The 26941-nt window shown below is 29.4% G+C and overlaps 2 protein-coding genes across 3 annotated transcripts; both read right to left on the reverse strand.

The window, feature by feature from the left end:
- Positions 1 to 4225: 4225 nt before the first annotated feature.
- On the reverse strand, positions 4226 to 6984 carry LOC108909774 (protein takeout-like). The gene is made up of 6 exons (XM_023453934.1): positions 6903 to 6984; positions 6694 to 6786; positions 5360 to 5498; positions 4755 to 4888; positions 4534 to 4686; positions 4226 to 4477 (listed from the first exon to the last, which is right to left on the reverse strand). The coding sequence occupies exons 1-6, from the start codon at positions 6958 to 6960 to the stop codon at positions 4329 to 4331; spliced, it is 726 nt and encodes a 241-aa protein (XP_023309702.1). The 5' UTR covers positions 6961 to 6984; the 3' UTR covers positions 4226 to 4328.
- A 3551-nt stretch (positions 6985 to 10535) lies between these two features.
- Positions 10536 to 25019, reverse strand: LOC111691328 (protein takeout-like). Of its 2 annotated transcripts, none has more exons than XM_023453933.1 (6): positions 24845 to 25019; positions 18539 to 18631; positions 15044 to 15182; positions 12578 to 12711; positions 10881 to 11036; positions 10536 to 10736 (listed from the first exon to the last, which is right to left on the reverse strand). In XM_023453933.1, the coding sequence occupies exons 1-6, from the start codon at positions 24903 to 24905 to the stop codon at positions 10588 to 10590; spliced, it is 732 nt and encodes a 243-aa protein (XP_023309701.1). In that variant the 5' UTR covers positions 24906 to 25019; the 3' UTR covers positions 10536 to 10587. The 2 variants fall into 2 exon arrangements, with proteins under 2 accessions (XP_023309701.1, XP_023309700.1); XM_023453932.1 differs by lacking the exon at positions 24845 to 25019 and adding an exon at positions 19243 to 19428.
- Positions 25020 to 26941: the final 1922 nt, after the last annotated feature.

A 26941-nucleotide genomic window follows, 5' to 3' on the forward strand; every position in this document is an offset into this window, starting at 1 on the left:
ACTCTGTAGAAAAAAAATAAGATACATACATGTAACTTATTTTTTTTCTACAGAGTTGCCTACTTTCCCGAGCTGCACAAAATGAAAATATATTTGCATATACAGGGTGTTCAGTTTTTCCTGGGCAGGTACCAACTTAATTTTTTTAAATGGAAACCTATATTTTTTATGGCATTATCGAATTCTACGTGAAAAATTAACGGGACTTTGTGTTATGATCCCTATTAAAATATCGATAGTTTTCGAGATAATCGACTTTTTGTAGCATTAGGCGAAATAAGTTACTAGCTAATTATATTTTGAGAAACAGCTACTCTGCGGACTAAAGCCCCGTCTAACATTGAATTACGTCAACAATATCTAATAAACAACTAAGATCATTCGTCAGTAGAATGTCGGTTGTAGGCATTGTGTAACAGTGGCAATTAAAATATAACAGGTTATAGTACAGGTTATACTCGCACATACTCAAAATATCGGTAGATACACATTAAAATAACAAAATTATTCATCTATGGCATATCGATGATAACCAATAAATTCGAAACCGGTATATGTCTGGTGACTCTACTGACAACTGGTCCTAGGTGTTTACTAGATACTGTTGGTGTAAATCAATGCTGCACAGGGTGTTAGTCCGCAGAGAAGTTATTTTCCACAAATTAAAAACTAATATTGGCTAATAATGTTATAATTAGTGTGTCCTATTTTTTTACATAGCCTCTCTGCCTTTTAACATACATAGGCCATTTTTTACAAAATAGTTTTTTATAAAATTACATTTCGGTATGGATTTAAACCAACATCGCCGCTATTATCGTTTTGCTAAGTGAACTATGACCACCGCAAATGTTCCTTAAATGGTTCATCTTTACTAAAACCCTATCAATATGGTAGAAACATCTCACATGCCATCGTGTCGAAAAAATTCAAAAATTACAAATTTACGTTGCAAAAATTATGCTGATAATATTTTAAGGTGTTAATGTCTACAAGTTTATGGAAGCAGGGGGATTCTCCAAAAAAAAAAGTAGACAAAACAACACTTTGTAATTAATTTAATGTTATTTCCTCGTATAACCAAACTCAGATAGTAATTAAAATGAATGTGAATATTTTATATCCTTGAGGGCTGAAGTAATTCTCCTTGTCATATAATGTAATAACCTTCATATTTGACAGCATGTGCACATTAAAATAATTAATTAAACAAATAATTGCTTGAAGTCCTTTTTAAATTTCTAATTCGCAGTAGGTACTCTTGCTATATTTATTTTATCTTCACTATATAAAGTTTTCTGAGACGTATAGAATGCAATAAATGGATATTATTAAAGCAAACAAAAAAATAATTGCTGACACACAACACATAAGTTTTTTTTAATCATATTGTTAATTATTTTTAAGATACGATTATGTCTTTAGAGGTGCAATATATAATATCATCAGTTCAAAATTTGTTTAGAGTTAATGCATCATTAATGCATTAGCAGTTTTTTCTCTAAATTGTTGATACATTTCTAGTTTGTCTAGATTCACTTCGCAATATATTGACGTAAATAGAATTATTTATAGAAGTAGTAAGTACTAGTACAGGGTGATCCATTAATGGCATCGAGCGGCTGTATATTGGAAACTAGACGTGCTACGATTATGGGGTGGGTAAAAAATCTATTAACAAATACAGCCAAAAGAAATTGATTTAAAACATGTTCAACCGAAGTTGAAAATATACTTTTTAGATACACTGTTAAGCAATTCACAAGTTTTGTTTAAACTTTTTTTTGTTATTACCATAGCAACGCCAGTATGAAGGACGCCATCTTGAAATAATTAAATTGTCATAACTTCTGAATGCCTTAATCGATTTCAATAAATGATGGCTCATTTTAAAGAACTATTAATAAAATTTATATTTATGATAATGGAATAAAAATATTATTTTCCTGCGCAACGGTAGACGACGCTAATGAGAAAAGTTTGGTAATTGTCTCCGTTTACTAAAAAAATTAAAGGCAACAATATAGTTATTTTTTCATGGCTTGATAGACCATTCATTAAGGAAAACAAATACATAAACCGGAGGTCGATATCTTCTTTCGTTTTCAAGTTATTGCTAAAATAGTGAAGTTGTGCTAGAACATCTTCCTTCATTTAGTTCTCTAAATAACATTGACATAATTCAAGCCAAAAATAAATTGTAATTAATTATAAAACTACACCTATCTTGCCCTTAAAAAGAACTTGCTTTATTTTTAAATTTTTTAAAACGTAGGTACAATTTTTCATTTTTTGTTTTAATTCCAAATATCTTAGTATTTATAATGATTATTATTTCCATAACGAGGCAGGTTATGCCCAATGAAAACAGACAACTGAAAAATTATGCCAAACGAAATGTGACAACTCTCACTACGTGCAAAATTAGTGTTAGATATTTGTATTGGAAAAGTACTTATGAACAAGGAAAATGCCTTTTACGTATGTGGAAGTTCCCTAACACTTATTTGGGGATTTACATGGACACAAGCCAACATAATAATATTGTCTTCCGTTCTTGCACGGCGAAGTCTTCTTACAGAATTTAGTGGCGTCTAGATAAACGCTTAAATACTTCTCTGGAGTGGCATATTCTACCAGAGTAACGCAAAGCGTATTCTCTTGAAGCTATAACGACATTTTCCAAACATTGAAAATAAACTGCCATCATATCATACGCTTCCACATACGTAAAAGGCATTTTCCTTGTTCACAAATACTTTTCCAATACAAATAACAATAATTTTGCACGTAGCAAGAGCTGTCACATTTCGTTTCGTATAATTTTTCAGTTGTCTATTTTCATAGAGCATAGCCTGCCTCGTTATGGAAATAATAATCATTATAAATACTGAGATATTTGGAATTAATAAAAAAATTAAAAATTGTACCCACATTTTAAAAAATTTAAAAATAAAGCAAGTTATTTTTAAGGACAAGATAGGTGTAGGTTTACAATTAATTACAATTTATTTTTGGCTTGGACTATGTCAATGTTATTTGGAGAACTAAATAAAGGAGGAGGTTCTAGCACAACTTGCATTTAATTTTTTTAGTAAACTGAGACAATTACAAAACTTTTCTCATTAGCGTCGTCTATCGTTGCGTAAGAAAATAATATTTTTATTCCATTATCATAAATATAAATTTTATTAATAGTTCTTTAAAATGAGCAATCATTTATTGAAATCGATTAAGGCATTCAGAAGTTACGAAAATTTAAAAATTTTAAGATGGCGTCCTTCATACTGGCGTTGCTATGGTAATAACAAAAAAAATATTCAAACAAAACTTGTGAAGGGTTTAACATTGTATCTAGATGTGTATTTTCAAGTTAGTTTATATAGACGAAATTTCGAAAAACCGACAATCCTCTGTAACACTATAGCAGTTGCACCCTCTAGCGGCTAAGTTACAACTTTGAAAATATTTTAAATCAATTTCTTTTGGCCATATTTGTCAATAAATTTTTTACTCCATAATCGTAGCACGTCTAGTTTCCTATATACAACCGCTCGATATCGTTAATGGATCACCCTGTATATGATTTACCTACAAATACAGTTCAATTAAATTATAGAAATTATAGGAAGTTATATGTAATTAATTCTTCCTTCACGTTTACGAACTAGTTTTACATCAATATAAAATGATTGAAATACACTAACAATAATTATATTTACATAAAAAATTGGAATGATTATTTAATTCTCCGAAGAGTCATAAGAGCCACTCTAACATTATGTGACTATAAAGTCTAAACATGAATAATTATAATTATTTGAAAATATTAACGAACACCTATGCGTAACTTGATAGAACTAGCTTTTGACGGTTTTCAACGATTTTTTTTTTGTTAGGAAAAATCTTACAGTTAGACTAATTCAATATTCTTAAATTTATTTATAAAATCTGTCTTCAATTAATGTTTAAAGAGAATGACACTTGCGTTTTCTTTTAAGCTTTTTGTCGTGTCACATAATTCGTTTGTTCAATATCTTGACAAACTATAGATGCTAAACAAAAACTAACCACCAGTTTTTTCAGAGGGTCAATAGATGCGTATTAATGTTTTTATCTCAGTGTTGGCCTGCTTCATATATTGACAATTCTTCCTAATAAAAAAAAAAAAACTTTTTTTAACACAAGTATTTTTCATTTACGCTCAGTTTTATGCAACCAGTAGTACCTTTCCAATTTATTGTTGCTGCTTTTAATCACGGATAGGATTTAAACAACAAAAACATATATTTTGCCTAATTAACAATCACACAGAATCTGTTACATTTTTATGGGAATACTTCATCGTAGGGCACCAACGGCAATACTTTCTTGAAAATAGTTGTAGCAACGGTGTTAATAACCTCAGAGAGCGTGCTCGAAAAGTCATTGTTAAGTTCCAATGCGTGTTCGTTCAAGAATTCGTTAGTCCTGTCACCTAAAAACAGTTAAAATATTAACTAAATTTAACGAAAACTCTTGTAATTATTTTACCTAGTTCCTTGTCACCATTAAACAAATTGTCTAATCTTAAATTAACTTCTTCCAGTGTATATGAGACCTTTGACGATACATCGGGATCGACGTATTCTCTGCCGTCTTTCTTTAGGAGCTTGTAATCCAAGACGTAATCCACTATCAAATTTTCTAAAATTATATTAAAGATATGTATCGGCAAATGTTTTAATTTTTCACTCGATCCTATAAAAACTTACGACAGTCTATGTGAAGTGGTCCATTTCCCTTAATTGGTAGCACTAATACTCTTCCATCGACGTCATACTTGCCATCAATACTCACGGTCTTCAGGAAAAATTGGATGTAAGCATGTTGTTTTTCTATATCAATTCTAGAAGCACAAATTTGAATTGTCATGAAAATCTGTAAAAATGTAGGTCAAAAAGTTCTGTCTGAAAGTTGTCCCACACTATCGTAAATATTAGTTTGAAAATAGTAAAAAAGGACCTAGAAATAATGCAAATAATCGAAACATAAATGTATTGCATTATAATATTTTTAAAAAAATATTGTACGAACGCTTGAGACAACTTGAGTTGTTGATATTCATGAAAACTTTTCTCAGTTAACTGTAATTTATTCTGTCATGCAAATGAAAGAATAACTTGTTTATTTAGATGAAGCTCCTTACTAGTATAAAACAACCAAATTTGAATAGAAAAGGTCGATTAGTTTGTAGCCAGTTTGTTAGCGTCTATTTTAGTATCTCACGAATAAGAATTTATCCGTACATTTCTAGATTTTTGTTAAAAGAAACGGGTTTTATAGTGTCAAAAATGAATAATTATATACAAATTCTCACTTAATATCTTCCAGTTTAATGTTGCTGATTCCCTTTAGAACTAGGTCGTTTAATTTAATTGATATATCACTACCAGCGTCTAATAAGATTTCAGGGATGGTAAATGGTTCCAAATTTGGAATTTTGAATTCTTGGTCACCTGAAAAAAAAGACATGTTTAGCACAAGGATTTCCTTTATGGTTAGTTATCCCCATGTTATTTTTGTTTAACACAGAAACAAAGTATTATATATTATTCTTAAGAATAATAATAGTTTTATAATTAATATATGCGTGACATTCTCATTTCTCAAAGGAAAAAGGTCACATTGAGACCTTCAACCAACAAATTTTGTGTGTTTTGCACTGATATAAAGTTGTCTGTGTATATGAGTCTTTTTCCAGTGAAAAAATTCAAACTGAAGTGAAGTGAAAAATATGCGATATATTTTTATCTAGTTTCATTTAATATGATTTTTTTACAGCTGGCAAGATAATGTAACCACAAATAAAACAATTTATCACAAATCTTTAGTTGCGTTATAATATCATTTAATTGAGAAGGGTATAAATTTTGGACATAAAATGTTTTTAGAATTGCATATACAAGTTTTTTATGTAATAAAACTGCATATGACGCAGGCTACAAAAGTTTAAAGGACATCCAGTTACTTCACGACCATAAATAAGCTTGCCTCTAGATTTTTTTCAAAGGGATACGATTTATAATCATATTCGTATCCGTGTTTATTTACCTATATCTAAAAAAATTCCTATTAGACGTACTTAGATTTTGTATATCCTCTAATTTTTCAAAAAACATTACTGTTTCCTAAACAGACCCATATAATTTTGAATATATCGAAATTTATTTGTTTGAGGTATTATTATACTGGTACAATAACTAATATTGAGTATTTATGTAATTATAATCTAATATCTAGCTGTATAACAGCTGCAGCATTAGTATATTGATCATTATACCAGATACCTTAAATTATAAAAGTTACAATTTATTCCATTCCATGACGATTTTAATGTTATACTGAAATATAATAACTATATTTTATGCTTGTAAATCAACTCATTAAAATGTCTGGACGAAAATAGGTACTTGTCTACAACTTGTAAACAAATCTGCAAATAGTTCAAATAATTTCCAATTATTGCAACTAAAAAAATAAGTATAATTTTGTCTTCTTCGTATAAAATTAAATTCAACTAACAATATGACACTACAAAGCTTTAAATCAATGAGCGATTTGAATGTACAACTGAAATTCATAATGATATACATATACTTAACTATAATTATTCAAAAGCAATTAAAACAAAGATTATGTAAATATACTTACCCTTTAAAATATTTGGAATTGCTTCCGAAGCGTGCTTCTTGACACATTCATCAAAATTAGGATCATCCTTTCTGCAGGTTTTAATGTAAGGAGCTGAAACCGAATTAAAAAAAATTAACATATAGAAATATTGTATAGAATTTACTTTCTTCTTGATTAATTCTTACTCGTACTTAAATTTTATGAAATATAAAATTGAATTAACTTACGCAAATGCTTAGCCACGGAAAAGGTGCCAAAGGCAACTAAAAATACAACACGTAACATGGCGACTGCATTAGCTTTTACCTGTTCGATATTTAAATACTAATTCTGCATACAATATCCGGTTTGCCGAGTCATAAAAACGTCCTTAATGACAATCCATAATTATTATTAAACGATCATACCACTCATCTTCAGGGGGCATTAATATAGAATGGTTTTGTTACAAAATATTATTTATTTGTAATGGTATTTTATATTTTCGTAATTACTTTATCTATTTACAGTTCTTTTAAGGATTACAGTCAGAATAGATCGAAAAGCGTATCTATATTAATTGTGTATTCGTCATCTTATTACAAGAAAAATATATTTACCGGTTTCTTCAGATTTTCTTCTAAATTAAATTTTAGGATATTTAAATTGTAATAAAGTTTATCGATCTATGTCATATTATTCTCAAAATCCTTTATTTTAGAAAAATATAGCCCCTATTTTTTTAAACGTGTTAATATCTTCTAGATTAGACAACACACTATACATGACTTCAAAATACATTCAAAATTATTTACTGACATACAAATAGTATTTAGTTCTATAATAGGATATAAACTAACTTTTAAAAGCATTATTAGTATTTTTTTAATCTATTATTGAATTTTAAATATAAGATATTATTCATATTATTCATTTATAAAACTTATTTGTAATTTTATCAATTACCGGACAATTTACATATATCTTTTCTAAAACTACAAAGAAAAAAATGTGTAGCCACTTCAATAAAGCAAATAGAAAATAACATAAGCTTCATTGAGAAATATAGATATTGTTATGGTGTAGTTATGTGATACTTTTTCTATGTGTTTATATGAGCGCCAAATTAATTTTAAATTAAGTTTTAGTGTAACCTGTAATTTTACTTTTTAGTGTAGTGTTGGTTGTATACTTTGCCCTGCTAACTGTAGACCCTGCTCAGGAGTTGGTTCAATTCAAACTAGTATTCTTCCAGAAACCATGCAAACTAACAACTTAAAAACAAGAGATGTTTTAAATTAATTTATTAATATCAATCTGGTATTTAATATAGTATATCAATGTTTCAAATAAGAAATGTCACACAAATTGTCAAATATTTTGAAGTTCTTACAATGTTTTGGCCACTTAAAACAAGAATTTATTTCGATCTGTATTACTGGTTGCCTTTTTGGACTTAATTTATATTTACTCGTGTAATTTCTTGTTTTAATGTGTTCCTCTTTATATCTAATCTTATGATCTATAAATTTAAATAATTGGCCAAATATTTGGATAATGCTTGATATATCACTGACTTAAATTTGTTTCAACTGATTGATTTTAAATATAGCAAGTTTTTAAACGAAATTTACTGTTAGTCTGTGCACAAATTTTATACGACAATTAAAAGAAAGAAAGGTACCTTTTCTTTTTATATACCGATTTTTATTTGTTTCCTTTCCTTTCCTGTTTCACTATCTGCTACACCGTTTTCTGATTAATTTTCTTGTAACCTGCCACTGATGCTGCTCCTCTGGCCTCATATTTGTCTGGTTTCCTGGACCTCGCCTGTGATCGTCTTTCTTTCTCTTGGCTGCTGGCTTTCCCCTTCTCTCTGCTGCTGACGTGTATAGTTCGTTTTCTTTCTGCTGCTTTGACTTGTCTTCCGGATTCTTTTAATATTTTTCTATAATATCTGACGTCTCTCTCTCTAATTTCTTGTAACTAATCAATAATTATTATCTTTTTTTTCCACTACCTTGATTTTAGTTTTTCCTCTGTTAAGGTCTTTTCACATATCTCGTTCTGCTTTCTTTTTACTTGCCGGTTTTTTTTCTTTTTCACTCACCTCACTTCACTTAACCTTTACACTTATACCCTATTATAGTTTCTTAACAATCTCCATTTACATTCCACTTCAAAATATTTCTCATTCTCTACTATTATGTTACTTTTCTATTTACTACTTGATTCCATGTGAATCACACTTTAAATTTTTGACATTTCTTTGACATATTGATTTATTGATATACACTCTTCTTTGACCTTTAATATTTTTTCCTACTTAATATTATACCATATACTATAACTATTTATAAATACTCTAACATTTTAACTTTTATTAGATATCGGTAACGGATATGATTCCTAATACTGATTCAATACTAACAACAATAAATAATAATAACCACTTCAAACCCATTATATTTACTGCTTTGTCTTTTAAATAGACCTTTGCTTTACATTTTGATTTGTTATCTCATATCTGATTTCATTTCAATATATACATAGTTATAAAATATAAAGTCATAATCGAAAATGTAAGTAATTGCAATTCGATGTTTCTCAAACAGCATTTAACGTTACAACTAAATACATCGCAGGAATTACATATTGAATTATAACTATGTACCATGAAAGCTATGGGAGATCTTAAGTTTGCGTTACTGATGGCAGCTGAGGAATTAAGTATAACACGAGAGCGATATGAAGGTCTTACTTTAAAGAATAGTTTATTTAAAATCTCTGGGCAGTCAACATTATTATCAAGAGCCTATTTTGAGACTATGATCTATAAATTATTAAGGAGTCTGATCACATCTGTCCTAAATCTACCGTCTAATGGAGAAGCTGGCAATTTAATTTATTAAACTTTTTTAAAAACTTTTTCTGTACAGTCGATTAACTTTATACGAACATTATACAAAGTAACTCAAATCAGTGGACAGTATTCTTGTTTAGAGCTGACATTATTATCATGAAATGAAAGTCGGGACCTTGTCTTATCACAGATACTAAATTCTGAATGTGATTTGAGAAGGTCAGTTTATTGTCAAAATAGACGCCTAAATCACTTTGAATTTAGATATATTTACATAAATGAATTAAATCACATCATTCCACTACTCCTGAAGATGAACACAATCATCAACACGACACAGAGGAAACATTTTCAAGTCGTCTGCATATATTAATTTATTAGCATAAATTGCATTTAATGCCGCAAATAATTGAGGAAGGTAGTCACGTCGTTAATAAAACTAGAAAAGAGAAGAGGACCCAGATTAGAATCCTGGGGTACTCCAGATGAAAAAAGTAACGGCTACATTTAAATCCATTGTAAATAACGTATGCAGGCGATTCGCCAAATATGACTTGAACAGATTTAAAAAATTGTCACAGAATCCATGAGATTCAAGTTTATGTAAAACTATAGAGTAGATACTAGAAATAGACAAAGTGGAACAAACGAGATTAGTAGTAGTTGACCTTTTTTAGTAGTTATGAATATATTGTTTCGGTGATTTTTAAAAAGAGAATAAATGCGGATACATTTTTAAGAACTTTGCGAAATTACCAAGTAATGGATCTACAGTTTTTTATATCTAATTATTTTAATATTATAGTCTTTCTTTTTTAAAAAAATACGTGTTTGATGTGCTGCCTACCCTACAAATTAATCAATGTTCAGGCATTACCAAAACATTAACCCTGATTAATTATACTGTATGTCATGAAATACCTGAACCTTTGTTATTTATAGTGTACCTTATAAAATTTACAAAAAAAATTATCGATATTAAAAATCATAGCTGTCAGACATAAAATTAGAAACAAAATAACTAAAAACTCAACCATTTAATAAACCAAAATAATTAAATATGTGTTAAATTAAATAAATATTTCGTCGTAAGGCACAACTGCCAGGATACGTTGAATGATATTCGTCACCACAGCACTGATAGTTTGGGATATCGACTCTCCTAGGTCTTCATTGACGTCTGAGGCATGTTCGTTCAAGAAGGCATTGGTTTGGTCACCTGAAAATTAATGAAAATATTGGTATATAAGAAAAAAACTGTATTTGAATACGTCCTATTTGGAACTTCCTATTTCATAAATCACTTAGATTTTTTTTTCAATTTCGTGTTCATAAATGTAAAAAATACTACGATCAATATCACCTAAAAGTTTGTCTCCATTGAACAAATTATCAAAATGGTAATGAGCATTCCTCAGCGTATATTTGATTTCAGGCTTGATGTCGGGATTGATGTATTCTTTTCCATCGCCTTTCTTAATTAGCTCGAACTGGAAAAAGTAGTCTACTACCACATCATCTGCAAGGAAATTCATTGTAGCTCATCATTTATTTCAAAACATTAATGATATTTAGTCCAAGCATTCTGTCACGGATTAATGTTAAATTTGCAGAAATTATTACCTGGACCAAAAAAATATGACCGTATAGAAAATTAAATTTTAAATTGAGTTTCTTGTTCTTTAAACTCGATCCAATATGGCGAACATGGTTAAAAAAAATCGCAAAGTTGAAAAAAACGGTTTTTCTAAAATAACTAAAAAAATATAGCACGGATTGAAAAATTTTAAATGAGAAAGTTGTAGGTTTTAAAAAGATCTATCGACTGATTTTTTGAAAGTATCGATTGCTTTGTTACTTTTCGAGATATATCGAAAAAACCGTTAAAAATCTTCTCTTTTCTCTTCTTCTATAACTCGTTTACATTTACGTGCCCATATTTGCTATTTACTGCAAGCATAGCCCGCGGCAAGCCAAAAAAGTACATTTTTGAAAAATTTAAAAATATTAATTATTTTTCGAGATATATCGATTTTTTGAAAAAAAGGCGCTCTCGAAAATTGGCTAGATCTTCTCAGCGGATAGCCCTACAGTAACGATTTTCGGTTTATTTTCTTCGTAAAGAGTTATATTATCATGCTGTTAAAAAATGTTGACGATTTTATTAATTTTAAGGATCAAAAAATGACTTTGAATAAGTTGCACTTTTTTGGGTATGTTTTTTTCAAATTACTATTTCAATTTTTATTTTATGAAAATGACTTTTAAAGAAAGAAAACTAAACATTTACGGGTCTATTTTGCTTCTAAGGCGAAAATGCTATAATATTCGTGTTTAGCTACCCCAGATTAAGTACAAAAAAATAATAAAAATTGAAATAGTTATTTGAAAAAAACATACCCAAAAAAAGTGCAACTTTTTCAGTCATTTTTTGATCCTTAAAATTAATAAAATCGTCAACATTTTTTAACAGCATGATAATATAACTCTTTACGAAGAAAATAAACCGAAAATCGTTACTGTAGGGCTATCCGCTGAGAAGATCTAGCCAATTTTCGAGAGCGCCTTTTTTTCAAAAAATCGATATATCTCGAAAAATAATTAATATTTTTAAATTTTTCAAAAATGTACTTTTTTGGCTTGCCGCGGGCTATGCTTGCAGTAAATAGCAAATATGGGCACGTAAATGTAAACGAGTTATAGAAGAAGAGAAAAGAGAAGATTTTTAACGGTTTTTTCGATATATCTCGAAAAGTAACAAAGCAATCGATACTTTCAAAAAATCAGTCGATAGATCTTTTTAAAACCTACAACTTTCTCATTTAAAATTTTTCAATCCGTGCTATATTTTTTTAGTTATTTTAGAAAAACCGTTTTTTTCAACTTTGCGATTTTTTTTAACCATGTTCGCCATATTGGATCGAGTTTAAAGAACCAGAAACTCAATTTAAAATTTAATTTTCTATACGGTCATATTTTTTTGTCCAGGTAATAATTTCTGTAAGCATTTCTCTATAATGCTTGGACTAATTATGTTCAACAAGTTATTGCAAAGCTCACCGAACGTTAGATCTGCTGGTCCGTTTCCTTTTAGAGGTAGAACCAAAATCCTGCCATCCATTTCATACTGACCCTTTAGATTCACTGAAGAAAAGGCAACGGTAACGCGTATGGTTTTCTTTTTCAAATTTATACTGAAACAAATCCCTAATGGTAAAAAGGTAGCCAATCTAGAATTTTTGGTTTAATTCAGCATGGAAATAATATTTTTTCAACACATCAAATTAAATTCAATGTTAAATTAAAACAACATTTACATGGTAACCATGTAAATTATTATTAATTGTTTAGGTTAAGTAGAAGTGGAAGAAAAGTATTTTCATCTCCAGACTGTCGCTTTCATATACCTAAGCTAAATTGTGAGAAAATTATTATCTTCATATAAGTTTAGTTTACTTCGAACTAGATACCCTTTTAAATTATTTTAGAATACACGTTCCGAATAGGTATTTTACAAATCTTGTTTTTTTTAGATGTCTTTTCGTTAGTGAATAATAATGTCTACTTACTGATCTAAGACTAAGAAAATAACCAATTACTTAATACTCCAATCGAATTAGAGTTTGAACTTGAAAAAATTATTAGTACACATTTTATTGCACTTTATGACGGAGAAGGGTATATGTAGAAGAATAATATCAAAAAAGCAACTCGATAGAAGTGACGTTAGGTTGGCAAATTGCAAATAAGTGGCAGATTTACGTGTTTCTTCACTTTTTTACTGCCCACGAAAATCTAGACGACCTATCGGAAAATTAGTTTTTTTTATGTTGTAGGCAATTAAATTACTTACAATTTAAGGTACCCAAAGTCATGTTTCACCAATTTGTTAACTGTAAAATAAATGTTGAACGCGGAAATATCAGTTTTCGAAAATTACGCATTATTAGGTATTACAAATAGCGATGGATTTTGATGAAATATATGGAAAAGACGGTCAATCCAATGACTAACACGTGTGCCAAACGCCGATTCCATTGACCTTGAACTGTTGCTCCAGGTATTTCTTAATTAATTTCGCTTGTTTTCTTGAAACTAATTGTAGATATTGGTTCTAATTGGTCCAAAGAAACTTATCGAAAAACCAGATTTGGCTGAAGTATAACAGTGTTGGCATTTTCACTGCCCCCTAGTTTTTAAACTGAAAAGGAATTTAATAAACTTTTTAAGTTTATTAAGTTTAGAAAGTTTAAGCCTACAAAATTTAATATACCTGGCCATAATAATTAATTCAACAATTAGGTACATCTAGAAGGTCAATAAATAGAAAAAGAAAACATTCGAATCGTGTGCCCCAAAGAAAATTAGAGAGAAGACCCTTTTTATATGAATTGACAAATACAACTTTCTTCTTTTTTAATCACTCAAAATGTAATAATACAATTACATTTAGTTATTAAAGAAACATATTTACAACAGCATCTGTACCTAATATTGTTATTAAAGAGTAAAGTTGCAAAAAAAATGAAAAAGATAACTTTATTGTTACCGTATAAAGCTCCATATATTCAAAAATCTATTGTTGCGCACGATTTCAATTTAAAGCTAACCGTACACGTTTAATTCGAAACGGCAAACAAAGCGCGTATGCAAGTCAGGCTGCCTGCACATGCCATTGGCAGATTTTAAATAGACAAACAATATTAGAAAGGTCAAATACGAAAATTAACAAAGCTTTCTGCATAACAAACATATCGTCAGTGGCATATTAATCACTCTGTTGACAATAAAGAAGAACATTTAGAGCTGCTATATCCCGGATGACAACTTTTGAATCGCAATGTCGATTATTGTTATAGGTATCAAAGGTTTTTTGAAATTATATCACGTATTATCTTTTACAGAATGTAACCTTACGTGTTAATATTTTATTTAATTGAAAATTTGGTTCAATAACTTTAAGTGTATTTGTGTAAGAGTTCATAGTTGCCCTTGTTGTGTTTATTTTTATATAAATTCAGAAATTAAACCTCAATTATCTCAGTTATTTGGGTGAAATTAATATTCGTTTACATTTCTAACGTAGATAAATCAGGCCTACTAATGTAATAAGTAAGTACATGTAATTAATAATAGAAAATAATAAATTTATTGATGGCCGACTCTAACAACTAAACTGATGCTACCCCGCATACTAAAATGTTCCCGAAGTTATGAAATTTACAATATATGAACCATAATCTTTAAAAAGAAGTTGGTTTAGCGCGAATATTCATCATAATTAACCTTTGTTATCCATCGGTATATTTTTACGGTTACTGTTCTTGCTCATCATTGAAGTCATCTACATACGAGAGTAGGAAAATAAGCCTAGTAAGATTAAGTAATAGTCGTAGAATTTGCAAAAACTGTTAATGATTTTTTTTATATTTTGCTGACTTGACAAAAAGCAGAGCAACGAACTTTTGGTTCGATACCGTAATACCATTAGATACTTACGCTAAAGTAAAAATGTTATGCACTTACTTTATGTCTCTAAAGTCGACTGTTTCAAGACCACTCAAAACAATATCGTTAAACTTGATTTTGAAGTTTCCACCTGAGGCGATGTCAATTTGAGGAAGATGGAGTGGACTCAAGTTTGGAATTTTATATTCTTTGTCGCCTGAAATTAAAAATATTCATTAATAAATCATCACTAATTATAAATTGTTAATATTTTTTCTGAAACTGCTATTTCCACTTTCTTATAAAAGTAAAATCTACGAAATGACTTTTTTTATTGGTTCGAGTGTACGAAATACAAGGTGTTCTGAAAGTCCGTCAGGAAACTCCGGGAGGTGATTCTATGGATTAAAATAATAGCAGTACGTAATGACATTTTTTTCGAATTGTCAATTGTTTGCAAGTTACAGCTTGTCAAAGTTCATTTTTTTTTATTTTTCTATTTAAATAACTTATTTAATTCATGTTCGATTAGTCCCTCATTTGGCACACCCACCAAGTAGATGAAGCTCTATTGGAACAGTCAGAGAAAAGTTTCATTCTGCACCTCTAAATGACACTTTACCTAGAACTCAAAATTTGTTTTGTTCATAACTTTTTTCTCTTGCTAGACATCACAGAAATTTAAACATTTAAACAATAGACAATTCGAAAAAATTTTCATTAGGTACATAATGTTACTAGTTTAATCCGTAGAATCACCTCCCGGAGTTTCTTGAAGGACTTTCAGAACACCCTGTACCTATATAATTTTATTCAAAATGCAGATAATTCTGACTTTCATTTGTTGAAAAAGATTATTTAAAGACCTTGAGGCATTCGATCTTGAAAATCTTGTAAACCAAGTACCTACTGACATTAACGGAACTTCAAAGATTTTATTCAAATATTCTGTTTCCAAAAAGTAATATAGGAGATGCCCCAATTGCATAATCCACACTTTATTCGGTTACAGAACGATTCATTTTCGAGATACAGTGTTGGAATAAAAAAATACATTTATTTTCTAAGTTCATACACAAATATGTCAACCAATTATCAAATATCAATCAAAATTTTTAGATTTTTTTTCAAATTTAAAATAAATTTTCCTCCTATTTAAATAAATCTAAAATTGCCCCAAAACATTTCACAAAAAAATAATTGTATCAATTTTTTTTAGACATTTTTTAAATAAGACAATTAATTATGAAAAGCCCCCCTAAAAAAACGTACTTATAACTGGTATACCTAGGTACCAATATTTTCTTTAGAATCTAATTATTAGGTACATTGTACTTAAAATTATAGGTACATACTTCAAACAAAAAATTTCAATTTTTTTGTGAAAACAGTTTTGTAGTTAATTTTTATATTCAGCTGTCCAAAGCTTTTTTCTTAGAAACACCAATTTGTCCAATTTTTAAAATATTCGTAGGCGTCAAATTTAAAAATATTTTCATAAGGTGTTAAAATATTGAGAGAATTGTGTGTACACTATACAGGGTGTTTATTAAGTACCTGTACAAACTTTAAGGGGTGAATCTTTGACATTTTAGGATAAAAGTTAATATGAACATGAGTCCGCCACGGCTTGGTTCTCGAGATACAGAGCGTCCAAAAAAATTGCAATACAGTCAATAAAAGACACGTTTTTTTATTTGTTTTTCAAAAATTCTTAATGATTCAACTTACAAAATTCCAACGCAGGTTTAGCTTTAAACCCGTTTTTTACAAAAAGGCTGCTTTCAACGACCAATACTTAGAGTACCTTTTGTATGTAAAATTGAATGGAGAATGGGTATATTTGGTCAAAAATGACATATAGTGCGACATAAAAAAGTTATGGCTATTTTAATCCAGATACAACACTGTATGTGGCGCCCTCTAACATTAAACAAAAAAAGTTAATATTTAAGTTTCTCATTATTATTTAATCCGAATTTCGTCAAATTGCCATGTTATTGAACAAAAATATAATCAAAATACCAAACAAAGAATCATACATCTCAAGAACCTATGTTCATATGAACTTTTTATCTTAAAATTATGTCAAAGAGTCACCCTTTAAAGTTTGTACAAGTACTTAATAAATATCCTGACAAAATTTAGCTTAGCTTCAATTCAACCCAAGCCAGTGGCATTGATTTGAGATATTAGTCCAATTAACTAAGCCTTTAAATCGAAATTTTGCCAACTTGGCTGAATTTTTGATATGAGTTAGATTAAGGTATATTATAACAATAAGTGAGAGTAATTTTTTGTTCAACCCCCGGCCAAGGGTGGAAAAAGATAAAACAAAGGGCTTTTTCAAGATAACTCAAAAAGGGTAAGAGCTAGAAAGTTTTTTATGAAAGTTGTAAAGCAGACAATTCTACATAAAAATGGCCTCTTAACTTTTTCTTGTACTATTACAATTAACAGAATTAGGGAGGCTAGAAGTTAAGGGAAGATTTCAGAAATTTAAAAAAAATCATAACAAACAGAAAAATGATTGAATTTTGTAATTTTTTTTTTCAATCTGCTCTAAAATATGTAACTTTTCTTTTCAGAGAAATAGATATGTTTTTTAATTTTTAATAAGAAAGTTATAACAAAAAATCAAATTTTTAATCGTTAATTTTAGTGATTTAACAAAATTAAATTTCTGAAATCTTCCCTTAACTTCTAGCCTCCCTAACTCTGTTAATTTTAATAGTACAAGAAAAAGCTAAGAGACCATTTTTATGTAGAATTGTCTGCTTTACAACTTTCATGAAAAACTTTTTTTTCTAGCTCTTACCCTTTTTGAGTTATCTTGAAAAAGCCCTTTGTTTTATCTTTTTCCAACCTTGGCCGGGGGTTGAACAAAAAATTACTCTCACTTATTGTTATAATATACCTTAAACTAACTCATATCAAAAATTCAGCCAAGTTGACAAAATTTCGATTTAAAGGCTTAGTTAATTGGACTAATATTATGATTATTATAGAAGCTGTTATTTTTGAAACGTAATTCAGAATAAGTTCTTCTGAATGAAAGTTATTTTTTGACTTTTCCATAGATTTTACTGTATGAATCAATACATTTTTCTATGACTATATAAAAATGAGAATTTTCTAGAGTTCAGTATTGACAATATATTGAAGAATAACTTATCTGTCTGTAGTTCTTTTATGGTCAACAAATGTTTGGTATCAACGAATATACCTACGTAATAAATATTAGCACTTAACACACTTAGCACCTGCCATTTTAACAATAAAATTTGTATATTATTATCGGACCATAAAAAAGGATGGACATCCTTTGAAGGACACATTAATTATGCAATATATTATAATACACAATTAGACATAATTCAAGTTAAAAAATGTTCCTCTTATTTTGTCCGCCATTCACTTTAAACTATAAGAGTGTTTGCTAAATTCTAAATTATTTTTTGCAATTATTCAGATATTGAGCCTACAAATATAAATTTAATGTAACAGTTTTTATTATTAAGTACTTATATTTAATACGGGTTAATTAATGACTATAGATTTTTTACAATTTACCTTTTAATAAATACGGGATAGCTTCCAGACCATTTCTTTTCGCACATCCATTTAAATCAGGATCGTTCCTTTTACATGGTTTGATGAAGCTTGCTGAAAGGGAAAATCAGAATCAGTATAACTATTTTTTTCTTTATACATAATTACTTTTGCTTACATTATTTAAAAATTAACTCGAAACTTAGTATATTTTTTTAGTTAAAGTATAGTTATTCTACAATCAAAGACTAGATAACTTTTAAGAGAAAATTTTCTATAAAAATGTTGCCTCTTTTCTTGTGCAAACTATAAAACATTGACCTTGAAAAAAATATATAGGTAATTGAATCAATTTCTTTAAATATCGTAAACGAGTTTGACCTCTAAATTATTCAATTATCAATATTTTTATTTTGTTTGCTTATTAAGTATAATATATTATGTATTCAAATACCTATAATAAAAATTTAAATAGACCTTTTTAAAGATGGCCAAAATTATCATATACTTATAATTGCTCTTCCCAGAAATAATAATAATAATTTTTACACGTGTTTGAATTCGCCACTTTCAACTTTTTTTTATGTTTTTTTTTATAAAAATATACATCTCAGAATAATTTTCCATCAGACAAATTAAAGAAAAATGTTTCAAATTCAAAATTCAAATTGTTATATAAATTTTCTTTTTCGAGAATTCAATATATTAGATTTTATGGAGCTTACCAAGCTTTTTCGCGTCTGCTGCCAGAGCCACAGTCACCAAAACAAAAAGTAGACGGTACATCGCGAAGTAGGAGTCTCAAACAACAATAGGTAAGAAACAAGCAACGATCGGTTATCACAGTCTACACGATCAGCCTTGAATTACTGAAATACCCTCGCGTAAATCGCTTGTATCTTCCTCGTTCGTCGTTGTTCAAACAAGTGGCGGAAATTAGCTCTTTATTTATATTAAATCGCTAAAAAGTAGCCTCGACCTCTGCGGTGTCTGGAGGGCAAAATATGATTTATTTTTGTATAAATGGAATCTTTCTGCTAAAACTTTTCGGAATCTAGAATGACTTAAAGCAAATATTCTTTATTTTTCCACTGCAGATTTTTTTTGAGCTCCATAGATAATATAATTAAATGTAAGATATTCCTTCTACACGAGACTGAATTTGTTGACAAAAAAAAAAGAACTAGCACATAAGTAGCGCATTTTTTCAAAAAAAAAAAATAATAACGGACGGCAAATATTGGACAATATCTTTTATACAAGATGGTCCCGATATAACGGGCCAAAATTCATGAGTAGAATCCCGAAGCAAAAATATTGCGATTTAGCCGAACTTACCTTAGTCCAAAAGTTGATAGTTAAAGAGATAAAGGGTGTTAAATGTAAAATATTAGTTTAGTTTATTTCCATTTATTTCTTAATAAATGCAAACATCTACACAAAATTTTGGGGTTTGAGGTTCTTTGGGTAGAGGAATTGAAATTTGTTCACATTTTGGTTATACTTCATAGAGGGCGTCAGCTACCGTAGATTGAATGTGTTGAAAACGACATAACTTTTTTTTACTTTAAGGTATCTCATCTTTGGTATCAAATTCTTATTTTCCAACTTTTTTTACACAAACAAGGTCAACTTTATGAAAGTAGCTGCCTCGCACTGTTTTCGAGATATTTGGCTTTGCAACTTCCAATGCTCATAGTTGAAATAATTAAAAACATGTAGAAATGTCAAAAACAAGGGTTTATATAGAATTAAAAATTGTAATGAACAGTAAAATATTAGTAAAAAATATGCCTTTTTGACAATAATTGCTTAAAATGTCAACTTCAACTTCAACACATTTATCTACGCGCTTATTAAAAGATTGTCTTTTTTAAAATGTATAAATCCTTAACGCGAAATGACTTTGCAGCATTTAAAACCTGCTGTTAAAGTTGTTCTCAGGTGTTTCTCCATAAACAACTGATTTCATGTAACTCCAAAAATGAAAATCTCGGCATTCTATCTCACATTTATGTATACGAGTATACAATTTAAATTGTAAGCTAAGACGTAATTAGGTACGAATAATACTTAATAGAAATTAGCATATAAATGACGGCAATAAGACCAGTGGAAAACGTCAATTATTTGATTTTTGTCCAAATCCTACTTAACAAACTTTATCGCTAAATTAATAATACCTGTAGGTACTTAATTGTAATTTAATGCAACAGCATTGGAAGTTTCAAAGCCAAATATTTCAAAAACGGTGCAAGATAGCTACTCTCATAGAGTGAGAGCCTTTTTGTGCAAAAAAGTTGGAAAATAATAATATGATACTAAAGATGAGATACCTTAAAGTACAAAAAAGTTATGTCGGTTTCAACACATTCAATCTACTGCAGGTAGCACCCTCTATGAACTTTAACCAAAATGTGAACAGATTTCAATTCCTCTACTCAAAGAACTTCATTCCCCAAAATTTTGTGAGGATATTTGCATTTGTTAAGGAATATGAAAAAAAACTGAAACAATATTTTGCATTTAACACCCTGTATCTCTTTAACTATCACCTTTAGGACTAAGGTAAGTTCAGTTAAATCGCAATATCTTTGCTTGGAAAATGTACTCATTACCTCGGGACCACCCTGTATTTATTATTATTCTTATATAAATCGTTCCGTAAGTGTAAAAAAGGTGTTAGTCTGGTGGTTGACTGATAAATATACAGTGAATGTAGACAAAACGTTGGTTCAGCAGAACGAATGTTTGCCAATTGTTTGCCAATTCGTAATGCTTTAGGTAGCTGCTAGAAAATTTAGTCGGTCAAAGAAAACTATAAAGAAAAATGAACAATACTGTCTTACTATTGTATTACCTATATTATTATCTAGTAGACAAAAATACAAAAAACATCTTACATTTTGTATTATCCAAACACAGAATACAATCTTATCAATTTTTAACTAACGATATTGTGAGAAACCAACTACTATACGAGTTAAATGTTTTACCCAGCATTGAATTACATCTGCAATATCTAGTAAATAGCTACGATTTTTCGCCAAAAGAATCATAAGACATAGGCAAGTTTCGAACTAATTGCTTCTCATCAGTATGACATGGGTGGAACATTTGACGATTTAACAATTTAGATGTCTTCATACCAATACAATTAATAATCAAGTTTAAAAAGTTAATTTTTACAATTAAGTAGAAATATTTCATTTCAGTGTAGAATTACGTAATGGAATTATATAATTAGCATAACAGTAGTCTTTTATGGTTCCCAACAAAAACTAAGATCGTGTGATTTCAATAAACGTACCTAATAAATAGTAGCACTTAACATACACTCAACATTTATCATTTTAACAGCAACACTTCTATATTATTATCGGATCATAAAAAAGGAAGAGCATCACTTGAAGGACACATATTAATTATTCAACAGATTAATTAATAAACAATTAACATAACTCTATTTTAAAAATGTACCTGTTTCACCTGTTTGTCCATCTACTCCATCTGTCATTTTATACTTCATAATAATGCTTGGTAACTGCTAAATTATATTCTACAAGCATTTTTATGTTAGTGACCAATATAAATTTAATTTCGAGAATTTCGCCTGAAAAAGCGTCAGACACAGACTTTGTGCCATACACAAAATATGTCGGTACATAATCATTCAAATAGCTAAAATCGTCCATCAGTTGTGCCATCTATGGCATATTGAAGAGAACCAAGAAGCCAATTAATAATCTTAATTGTTTACTTGGGAGTGTAACTGAATGTGAGACGGGTGTATTTCACCTGGTACGGGACTATGAAGGCATGATTTGTTCTAATTAGAAGGTCACTCTGTGTCAATAGGTACAAAGTAGTGCTTTGTGCAAATAATAAGCTTTGAGTAGCAATGACATTTAAGATGTGCTTATATCTCGAGAACTTAAGGCTTTTGAAGCAAAAGTTTATAGAATACCACATATTTATTTTTTTCTAAGAGACAAATTACTGTAATTTCTGAAATTATAGTGAAATCACCCTGTATATCTATTTGTGTGAAAAAACCTAATTTGAAGATTATCTAAATATTAATAATACAATATTGTATTTCATTAAGGTCACACGAGCATAAAAAAATATATTTTTGATTTTGTTCTACGGACTGCCACAGAAAATTATAATTTTGTACCGTCAAAATCAACCTTGGGAATATTAATAATAGAAATTTTACTAATCTGATATCATTCATTAAATATATTAACTTTATTAAGAGATTAATGTTGTTATTATATTTTGAATACAAAACTGTAAGAAGTAAGTACTGACATTCTTAAAGAACACTAACACTGAGGATAAGTTTCCACACCGAAACATTACTAAATGGTAATATACAGGGTGTTCCTAAATATCATGTACATAATGAAGGGGGGTAATTCTTTGGCTTATTTCATGACTAAAAGTTCATATAAACGTAGGTCCGCAAACGCTTCGTTACCGATCTACAGGGTGTTGAAGTTTTAAGATTTTCTTAGTCTTTTCTCTATAGCTCCCACAGTTTTTCAGATATTCAGCTCAAATTTGGAATATAGGTTGCGCTATAGGGCTCACACCATTGGGCATGCCAAATGGTCGTGATATTCTACAGAGTGATATTTTTTCGGGGTTCATGCCCCTTTTCTTCCCCTGAACTTTTGTGCGGTGCGCCGCTGGTAGATCTAAAATCAAAATTGAATTTTATGTTTCGTTGAGAAACTTTTTTGCTTCTTATGATTTTTTCGTATCTACGACCGTTATCGAGAAAAGAAATAAAAAACGATTTTATGTAATTCGTTAGATGAAATTTAAATTCTTAAAATGGCCCAGTAGGCTCTGGCTGTATTTAGACGATTTCTTGTTTCTATTAATTTTAACAGTTCGCATTTGAAATAGTAACTTGGGTCTGCATATGTGTAAAAATTAAAGGTTTATGTTACAAACTGTAAGGTGTAAAAGTGTTTTAAATACTCATTATAATCTCATAACAATGCCAAATTTTACGAATTTTGAAATGGGTCATCCCATCTTTAATTTTTAACAGGTAGTGGCGAATGGGGCGTGAACCCCGAAAAAATATCACTCTGTAGAATATCACGACCCTTTGACATGTCCAATGATGTGAGCCCTACAGCGTAACCTATATTTCAAATTTGACCGAAATATCTCAAAAACTGTGGAAGCTATAGAGAAAAAACTAAGAAAATCTTAAAACTTCAACACCCTGTAGATCGGTAACGAAGCGTTTGCGGACCTACGTTTATATGAACTTTTAGTCATGAATTAAGCCAAAGAATTACCTACTCCCTTATGTACATGATATTTAGGAACACCCTGTATAGGGTTAACTTTTTTAATTTTTCAGTTTAAGAAAAATGTTAAAAAACGAAAATTGTAATTATCAATTTGATATTGAACTTCTATATGATATTCTAAAAAATATATGAAATTAAATATAAGTATATTAATCTATGTACTGCAGTAAATAAAGTAATATATATTATTTGCATATTGCTTGATTTTAAAATTTAAATAATCTTTAGATATAACCTCCTAGAACATACCGTCGAGGCCAATACAACTACCAAAATATCAATTACTTATGACAACATTTACTCGCTTGATGAACTTTTAAATTAGCATATTTGTGGGATTGTTATTTAGAACCCTGTCATTGCCACCGCAAAAAAAAATCTCAGTATGATATTGCCGCTTGTTTGGCATTATCCAATCCTGATCATGTCAAGCGACCACACGAATTTGTTTTTTTCAGAGCCAGCTATACACAACGAGAAATCAGATTTTGCTTGATAATGCAATTGGTTTTAGTAACGGCCAAATTGATCCTTCACTTTTGTTTAAAAAAAGAGAAATGGCTATACTGTATACTATATAATATTTTTACTTTTTGAGTTAAGTACCTATAACTACATATTTTTGGAAAGCCCACAACACCCTCTATTTAACTAGATCATGGCCAACTATGCTACTACCACTCTGTACACATTTTACCTCCATTTAAATTGTTAGCAAAATTTTTCTAAAAACGATATAAGTCAATTAACGTATTGCTAATGTTTTAAATTACAGTTCTTGCAGTAGTTTTTAGACATTCCTGCCATTGAAAAAAAAATTATTGAAGTTAAATTATTATTGCTAACTATTCGAGTATTAAATTTAATCATGCGGGATGAACATAAAAGACATACATTTTTTTTCTAATTATTTTTACGTAAACTACAATATTAGTGACGTTTAGTCTAGTATTTTATTTTTCGGTGTAAAATAGACTGGTTTACTTACGAGCACTTTTACCATCTCCCAGTAGCATCACAGCCGCCAAAACAAAAAGTAAACGAAACATCACAAAATTAAGCGAATTCTCGTCTCAGTTTCAAAAAACGTTTTGCAAAAATGTTGACTGGTTATCACAGAAGATTGCACGAGGGTAACCTTGAAATTCGGAATGGTGGACCAAACCGAATTGAATTTTTGTTCTTGACTTTGGTTCTCCTTCATCCTTATTTATATTCGGTCTGTGTAGGGAGCAGTGTCGACATCTGTGTTTTTTAACGAAACTATTACGTAATACCATCAATAGCCAGCGTATTATGTGATTTTTTTCATTAAATTATAAAAGAACATTATTAAAAAATTAACTAGGTATATCGGTAGTTTTTGCTTACCAATGAAGTGCGCAAAAAGTAAACGTTTTAATAATGATATAATTTTTGTGTTCTGAAATTCGCATTATTTGAAATTAGTTAAAAAAAAAACGTTATTCATACAAAACCGAAATTGCGAAAAACGCCTCCAAAATATTAATATTAGTACCAACGTAGGTACATGTCTTTTTCTGAAGCTCTAGCAAGAAATAGAATTTAGAATGAATTTAAAATTACCGGTTTAAGCTAGAAGCATTTTTTTTATTTAATGTTTTCCTAGATTAAAATTTTGCAGTAAAAATTCTCGAGATACAACAATACCCAAAGTTTAGATATAAACATCCCTATAGTTTCATAGAGGATCGCCAAAAAAATTTCGTGCTCGAGAACAATTAAGAAAATTACATATATCTGAATATAAAATATGACCATGTCCTGAGAGTTATTAATTGCTTTAGTCTTTATTTTACATTCGTATGTTGCATAATGTAATTAATTTATGCGTAAGGACGAATTCTGTCTACAATTAATATACCATAATATAATGTAGGTACCACATAAATACATTATTGTCAGATTTAAAAAAAAAATCTAAAAGACTAAAAAACTATATAATAGATACATTCAACATTCTAAACCAAAAGTGACGTGTGAAATACTTTTTGAAAATTTCTAAAATTTTAATGGTGTCTTTATCGGATACTTTATTTATATGTATCTTGGCTATTTTATATAATTAATAAACTAATTTTGTTTAATTTCTACAAAAATAAAATGTATAAATCAAGTAATATTTATGTGACAGTTATGATAATTGCTCTTTGTGGCAAGCAATTATGTAAATCATAAAAACATTTATGGCATAATTTCATCCAAATTATTTATTCGAATTTGAACCTGCGTTTGATGGAGAGTATAAATAATGTATTAATATGTTGTTTAAATAAAACGTACTGTTCATGGAATAGTTTGTATTAATTTGTGATGTATACTCCACCACTATAATTGAGACAAGCATTATAATTAAGGAATTGCAGTAGGTAAGTGTCTTAAGAAGTAAATACATAGGTATGTCGAAATTAGGTACTAGCAAACAAGTGTTTCCGCAGGCATTACATCTTGTAGTCGGTATTACCCCAATGTAGATGAATCACAGACCAAGACGGTGTTTCTCAAATCCCCGAAACGTATTCATCAATTCCACCAATGGTTTCCTGGCATTCCAGAACCTCCACAACCCATTCTTACACGCTGGGGGACATGATTAGAGGCATCATTTCATTATTTTAAACATTTTCAAAAAATAAAATCCGTAATTTTACAACTCGATGCCTTAAGTGACGATAAAAGTGTTTACGTTAAAGAAAGTTTGAAAATGTATTAAGAAAAAATCCAGATTAAGACACCTCCATAGCAATAGTTCTCCCATGGATTCTTTAACTGCTTTTAGGGACTGCTTCAAATATGCACCCATAACGTCATTAGATGTTGAACAATCGTTTTCGTTATATAAGAATATTTTCCTCCGTTGCGGACATCGCTTAAAGAATCTACTGCGGAAACATATGTAATGTTCCAGATATTTGCCAGAGTTCATCCAGATTTTTAATATGGAACTGGGTAAGCATTCCACAATATTATACCTACAATTATTTATTATAAACGCATTAGGTAATCCACGCGCGGACACCCCTTCTTTCAAACTGAAATGTCGTTCCATAATTACACTTCTGCA

This window comes from Anoplophora glabripennis, unplaced genomic scaffold (assembly GCF_000390285.2).
Source record: "Anoplophora glabripennis isolate ALB-LARVAE unplaced genomic scaffold, Agla_2.0 scaffold27, whole genome shotgun sequence".
In the NCBI taxonomy this organism is placed as follows: Eukaryota; Metazoa; Arthropoda; class Insecta; order Coleoptera; family Cerambycidae; genus Anoplophora; species Anoplophora glabripennis.

Excerpts from the sequence above, each read along its gene's own strand:
- LOC111691328 (XM_023453933.1), bottom strand. The coding sequence starts at position 24,905 with ATGTTTCGTTTACTTTTTGTTTTGGCGGCTGTGATGCTACTGGGAGAT. Across the intron at positions 18,632-24,844 it reads GGGAGATGGTAAAAGTGCTC|CAAGCTTCATCAAACCATGT; the intron begins GTAAGTAAACCA and ends TTTCCCTTTCAG. Across the intron at positions 12,712-15,043 it reads GTCGACTTTAGAGACATAAA|TATAAATTTGAAAAAGAAAA; the intron begins GTAAGTGCATAA and ends GATTTGTTTCAG.
- LOC108909774 (XM_023453934.1), bottom strand. The coding sequence starts at position 6,960 with ATGTTACGTGTTGTATTTTTAGTTGCCTTTGGCACCTTTTCCGTGGCT. Across the intron at positions 5,499-6,693 it reads AATTCCAAATATTTTAAAGG|GTGACCAAGAATTCAAAATT; the intron begins GTAAGTATATTT and ends CTTTTTTTTCAG. Across the intron at positions 4,889-5,359 it reads ATTAAACTGGAAGATATTAA|AATTGATATAGAAAAACAAC; the intron begins GTGAGAATTTGT and ends TTGTGCTTCTAG.